At 44.9% G+C, this 6,186-nt stretch overlaps 1 protein-coding gene across 1 annotated transcript; it reads right to left on the bottom strand.

Moving 5' to 3' along the window:
* Window positions 1-564: 564 nt before the first annotated feature.
* On the bottom strand, window positions 565-3,427 carry LOC142069199 (zinc finger protein RFP-like). Its single transcript, XM_075119711.1, has 4 exons — window positions 3,020-3,427; window positions 1,869-1,964; window positions 993-999; window positions 565-872 (listed from the first exon to the last, which is right to left on the bottom strand). Exons 1-4 carry the CDS (start codon window positions 3,425-3,427, stop codon window positions 565-567), a joined length of 819 nt encoding a protein of 272 aa, XP_074975812.1.
* Between the last annotated feature and the right edge of the window lie 2,759 nt (window positions 3,428-6,186).

The following is a 6,186-nucleotide window of genomic DNA, read 5'->3' as shown; positions in this document are numbered from 1 at the left end:
TCTTTGACTCCATGGTAAGACTGATACAGAGATCCAGGAGTGCATGTTCGTTACTGGTTTGGTGAAATCTAATTATAGAATATACCACCAGTTTAGGGTGTCTGCCCTGTTTTCTGGCATCTGACCTGAATTTGGCATTCACAGTTGTGAGCTATTCCAGACAGAAAGACAGTGAGAACATCAGGATTAAATTCATTAAAGAGGTTTGTATCCAAAATGTGAACCTGCCCCACACATTTTGCCATGTAGCCCTGGAGAGAAGCGGGGTTAACATGGCTTCCAAGTCCTTTCCCAGCATGTGAAGTGTGTGTGGGAGTGAGAAAGAGCCATGTACCTGCTCAAGGTACTTCTGACATCCTAGAGGGGAAAAAGAGAGAAAAATAATCTGAGACCCACTTGAAACACACTGAGGATTGCAGGGAAGGGATTTTGCAAATCTTGAAAAAAGAAGCTCTGGTCTGGCCCCAGAACCATGGGTTATCTCAGCTAATGGGGCTTTTCCATCTCTCATATCTATATATCTCTAATTCGTCATAGAAAAATTGTAATGCACATTTCAGGAATTCACTGACAGCTGGACTCCAGTGCCCACAATTTGGGAATGGTCCTGTCCCTGTGGTGGGATCTGGGGTATTTCTTACTCTGTCTCACCTGCAGGAATTTGCTTACTGGCTTCAGATACTTCCCCTCCATCTCACTGATCAGCTCACTGAGATGGGAAATCTCCTCAGAGAGTTTAGTAACATTTTCATTCTGTATCTTCACAATCTCCTTGTCCTGTTTTTCCAGCTCAGCCAGCAGGAGTCGCTCTTTTTCCTCCAGGAACTGCCGCAGTTTCTGAAATTCAGATAAAATCTTCTGCCTCTCTGTTTCTGTAAGAAAATAGGGAAAGGGCTTGTTTGGGATGTGAATGGAGCCTGGGGTCCTTTCATGGAGTGCTGAGTGTGCAGGAGGAGAATTTCTTTGCACATTCTAAGACATCTAACACTTGCCTGTGACCTGTGATTAGTAGAAAGAGGATTTTCTCACACCTTCCCATTTGGCCCCTATATCTCTTAAAGGGATATTCTCATGTCTGACATGGTTAGGATATCGTGTTACCAGGAGCCTTTAAAATTGCAGATCCAAGGCCGCCGGAGGCAAGATTTAGCACTAGATCTGAGTGACATTTTTTGCACTAAACTTTTTTGGAGGGAAAAGGCAGATTCATTGACTCTGAAATATTTAATGAATTCTTCTCAATGTCACCCACCTTTTTTGGATGGATAAATAAAGAAATAAATAAGCAGATAAATAAATAAATCATTAAAAAAATCAAGAAAATGTTTTGATTATTCAATTTGAAATTAGTTTTTGCTTTAAAAAGTCCTTCTTCATGGTCAAAATTGAAGCAAAACACTCTGCCCAAGAAAAAATGGAACACTGATTTGCTAAATTTTTTAAAATTATTTTTGGTTTGACCATTTTTTCCCCAATTTCCAGTCAATGAAAAGTCCTGTTGTTTACTCAGCTCTACACAGAACTACGTTGACACAGATGTATGGAAAGAAAAAATGAATCAATTGAACAAAAGGTGCAGACAGGTACAGAACTGTGCATTGGATACATTCAGATCATTTTGGCAAGATTTTCGTCAAAGCCACAAAAGGTGTACAAGAATTCATTACCAGAAATGAAAGCTTAGAATCTGAAGATGGAGAAGAGGATTTTTCAGGCCATCTGTATGGAGGTGAGTGCACACATACACACAGAGCATCCGTGGTAACGGAGTAGTAGATAAAAGCCAACATTTCCTAAGGCCACAAGGGAATCTGCCTACAAACCAACCTCACATCCCATGTCAATGCAGGTTAATAACAGGAACCTACCAGATACTCCTGGCTTTTCTTCTCTCTATTCAATTTAAATCCCTGGAAATTTTCTCTCTCTTCCTTCAGAATCTTCAAATAGAGCTGGATTTTATCCTGAATCAACAGAAATTATTTGGGTGGTTTGATTTTTATTTTTAGGGGTGAGAGTGCATCTCAGTTTAACCCCTCATGGAAATTCAGAATCCCAAGGAGAAACTTCATCTCCTTACTGGCTTGGAGGGAGGGATAGCTCAGTGGTTTGAGCTTTGGCCTGCTAAACCCAGGGTTGTGACTTCAATCCTTGAGGGGGCCATTTAGGGATATGGGGCAAAAATTGGGGATTGGTCCTGCTTTGAGCAGGGGGTTGGACTAGATGAGCTCCTGAGGTCCCTTCCAACCCTAATATTCTATGATTCAGACTTTTCTCAAAGAGTCTTCCCCTTCTAACAGACTTCATCGCTGCTAGGGCCACAACAGCATGGTCTCATGGTTCAGGCACTGGTGTGGGCCTTGAAAGACTTTGGTCCTATTGCCCACCCAGTCACTCTCCTGCTGGGTGACCTTAGGCAATTCATTTCCCCACTCTGACCCTCCATTTCCCATCCCACTCTGCATTTTTCTTCTCAGATTAGCCTATACATTAGATTATCCCTGCTCAGAGCCGGGATTGTCCCTCACACTGTTTTGTGCAGGTTCCAGCAAAATCAAGGTCAAATCTCATCTGGGGTCTGTAGTGGCTACTGGGATGCAAATAACAACAATGATGATAAATGCTCAGATACAAATCAGCAATGACAACATCAGCTTTTTAACTTGATATTCTCCAGTCTGAAGGCAACAGTCTCACATAGACAGGCCTGCAGGTGATTTAAACCTCACTAATCATTTAACAGCTTCTGTTCCATAGAGAGTTCCCTTAGTTCACCAGTGGGAGCTGGGTTTGAAAAGGATTCTGCTTCTCAGGTAAAACTTTCCCCCATTAGAAATTTTTCAAGTCTTAATTGTTTGCCCTTCCTGCCACCCAGCTGTCTCATTTATTGTTTATAGCATCTCCCATACAATGAAGGCCTTACAGAGTTGAACAATGCAGTCACACCTCTGACAGGCAACTTCCACCTGTCATAAAAATCCAAAGCTGTTACTCATTGAACTTGACAGCAATTCCCTACCTTGTACTCCTGGTTATCCTCCTTTATGGGGACCACAGTGTGAGCTCGGTGAGTCTGGGACAGATGGCAAACCACACAGATGGGGGTTTGATCCTCTTCACAGAACAGTGTCAGAGCCTTCTGGTGTTCCACACACACTCCTGATCCCTTCGCTGCCTGGAAACTCAGCCATTTGGCTATTTCTAGGACATTCGCCAGCTGCCTGTTTGGCCTGAGGTTTCTCTGTTGCACAGCTTGTCTGCACTGAGGGCAGGTGATGCCTGGGTCTGATTCTCCCCAGCACTGGGTGGTGCAGGCTCGGCAGAAATTGTGCCCACGCTCCAGAGTGACAGGTTCTGTGAAATACTCCAGACAGATGGGACAAGTAGCTTCATCCTGGAGACTTTCCACAGAGCTCCCTGCAGCCATGGCTCCCTCTGGACAGTGTAACAGGGTACGGTTCACTTTCCCGAGCTCAGAAACAAGCCCCACCTGTAGCAGCACTGGGCGTTTCCCTTCCTGGAACTGACCTGTGCTGTTTGCTGAGCTGGAACGAGCCCCCTGGTAACATTACAGCCCTGGAGGCTCTTGTGAAAACAATAGCACTAGGCTGGGCTGTGGTCCTGCAACCAGCCTCCTCTTCCTGGCAGCCAGGCCCAGGCAGTGAGACAGGAGACGAGCCACCACTTCCCCAGCCAGGCTCTCTACACAAAGGCAGCAAACGTGAGAAGCATCTCTGTCCTGCCCCCTCTGCTCCACATTTGGGCCTGGCTGCCAGGGAGAGAGGCTGAGTGAGCCAGAAAAATGCCAGGGGGAGGTGCAGCAGGAGAAGGAAAGGTCTCCCACACCCAGTCGGTAACTTTGGCAGGGAGAGCGTGGCAGCACGGGGCTGGGCAAAGGGTGGGAGGGTTGCTGGGGAAGGGACTGGGAAAAGGTTCCCTCTGCTCAGCCTGAGTTAGGGTCATTGCCCGCTGTGAGAGGTTGTCACTCCCCGGGGTGTAGTCTGGGAGTGGTTGGAACTGTTGTGCCTCCTAACAATTCAGCTGAGTTGTCCTTTCTCACACTGCTCTACTGGTGATACACAGCCAGCCGCTCCAGGCCCTGTTATCACCCAACATGACAGCAGGTGACACCACACACCTAACTGAGTTACCTCAGTGCTTTACCTAAGCCACTCAAGGACAAACAGGAGACAACCTCCATTTTCCCAGCTCCCCAGCCTTGCACCCCTGTTGGAGTATGAGCCCAGAATTATATCATCTTGCACTGCACAGGATCTGTACAATGCAAGCTCATTAATTAATTCTCTCCCCCCTCGATGTGGGGAAGATGTGCAACAGCCTTTGTTTACCAAGCAGAGATTTTCCCAAACACCTCACTTAAAGACACACTAGTAAAGGTTTAACATCCCTGTGGTGGGGAAAACACTACAGCAGCCCAACACCATAGCATTTAATTTCAGAAAGGGGAACTACACAAAAATGAGGAGGTTAGTGAAACAGAAATTAAAAGGTACAGCGCCAAAAGTGAAATCCCTGCAACCTGCATGGAAACATTTTAAAGACACCATAATGGAGGCTCAACTTAAATGTATACCCCAAATTAAAAAACATAGTAGGAGAACCAGAAAAGTGTCACTTGTGGCTAAACAACAAAGTAAAAGAAGCAGTGAAAGGCAAAAAGGCATCCTTTAAAAAGTGGAAGTTAAATCCTAATGAGGAGAATAGAAAAGAGCATAAACTCTGACAAACGAAGCATAAAAACATAATTAGAAAGGCCAAAAAAGATTTTGAAGAACAGCCAGCCAAAGAGTCAAAAACTAAGAGCAAAAAAATTTTTAAGGACATCCGAAGCAGGAACCCTGCTAAACAACCAGTGGGGCCATTGGACAATCAAGATGCTAAAGGAGCACTCAAGGATGATGAGGCCATTGCGGAGAAACTAAATGAATTCTTTGCATCAGTCTTCATGGCTGAGAATGTGAGGGGGATTCCCAAACCAGAGCCATACTTTTTAGGGGTCTAAATTAGCTGTTACAACTCAAGAAAGAATTCTTGGAGTCATTGTGGATAGTTCTCTGAAAACATCCACTCAATGTGCAGTGGCAGTCAAAAAATCAAACAGAATGTTGGGAATCATTAAGAAAGGGACAGATAAAAAGACACAAAATATCATATTGCCTCTATATAAATCCATGGTATGCCCACATCTTGAATACTGTGCGCAGATGTGGTCGCCCCATCTCAAAAAAGATATATTGGAATTGGAAAAGCTTCAGAAAATGGCAATAAACATGACTAGGGGTATGGAACAGCTTCCATATGAGGAGAAATTAATAAGACTGGGACTTTTAAGCTTGGGAAAGAGACAACTAAGGGGGGATACGATAGAGGTCTATAAAATCAGGACTGGTGTGGAGAAAGTAAATAAGGACTTTATTCCATGGATTCACCAAGGGAAGGTCATGCCTGACTAATCTAATCACCTTCTAAACACATGTAAGTTAAGTTACGAACACTTAACTTACATGTTATGATGAGATTACTGGTTCTGTGGATGAAGGGAAAGCAGTGGATGTATTGTATCTTGACTTTAGCAAAGCTTTTGACACGGTCTCCCACAGTATTCTTGTCAGCAAGTTAAGGAAGTATGGGCTGGAAGAATGCACTAAAAGGTGGGTAGAAAGCTGGCTAGATTGTCGGGCTCAACGGGTAGTGATCAATGGTTCCATGTCTAGTTGGCAGCCGGTATCAAGTGGAGTGCCCCAGGGGTCGGTCCGGGGGCCGGTTTTGTTCAATATCTTCATAAATGATCTGGAGGATGGTGTGGATTGCACTCTCAGCAAATTTGCGGATGATACTAAACTGGGAGGAGTGGTAGATACGCTGGAGGGGAGGGATAGGATACAGAAGGACCTAGACAAATTGGAGGATTGGGCCAAAAGAAATCTGATGAGGTTCAATAAGGATAAGTGCAGGGTCCTGCACTTAGGATGGAAGAACCCAATGCACCGCTACAGACTAGGGACCGAATGGCTAGGCAGCAGTTCTGCGGAAAAGGACCTAGGGGTGACAGTGGACAAGAAGCTGGATATGAGTCAGCAGTGTGCCCTTGTTGCCAAGAAGGCCAATGGCATTTTGGGATGTGTAAGTAGGGGCATAGCGAGCAGATCGAGGGACGTGATTGTC

Source organism: Caretta caretta, chromosome 14, assembly GCF_965140235.1.
Source record: "Caretta caretta isolate rCarCar2 chromosome 14, rCarCar1.hap1, whole genome shotgun sequence".
Classification (NCBI taxonomy): domain Eukaryota; kingdom Metazoa; phylum Chordata; order Testudines; family Cheloniidae; genus Caretta; species Caretta caretta.
Note: the sequence above shows the minus strand (reverse complement) of the source record. Positions and strands in the feature narration are given on the sequence as shown.

Excerpts from the sequence above, each read along its gene's own strand:
- LOC142069199 (XM_075119711.1), bottom strand. The coding sequence starts at position 3,427 with ATGGCTGCAGGGAGCTCTGTGGAAAGTCTCCAGGATGAAGCTACTTGT. Across the intron at positions 1,965-3,019 it reads AGGATAACCAGGAGTACAAG|GATAAAATCCAGCTCTATTT; the intron begins GTAGGGAATTGC and ends CTGTTGATTCAG.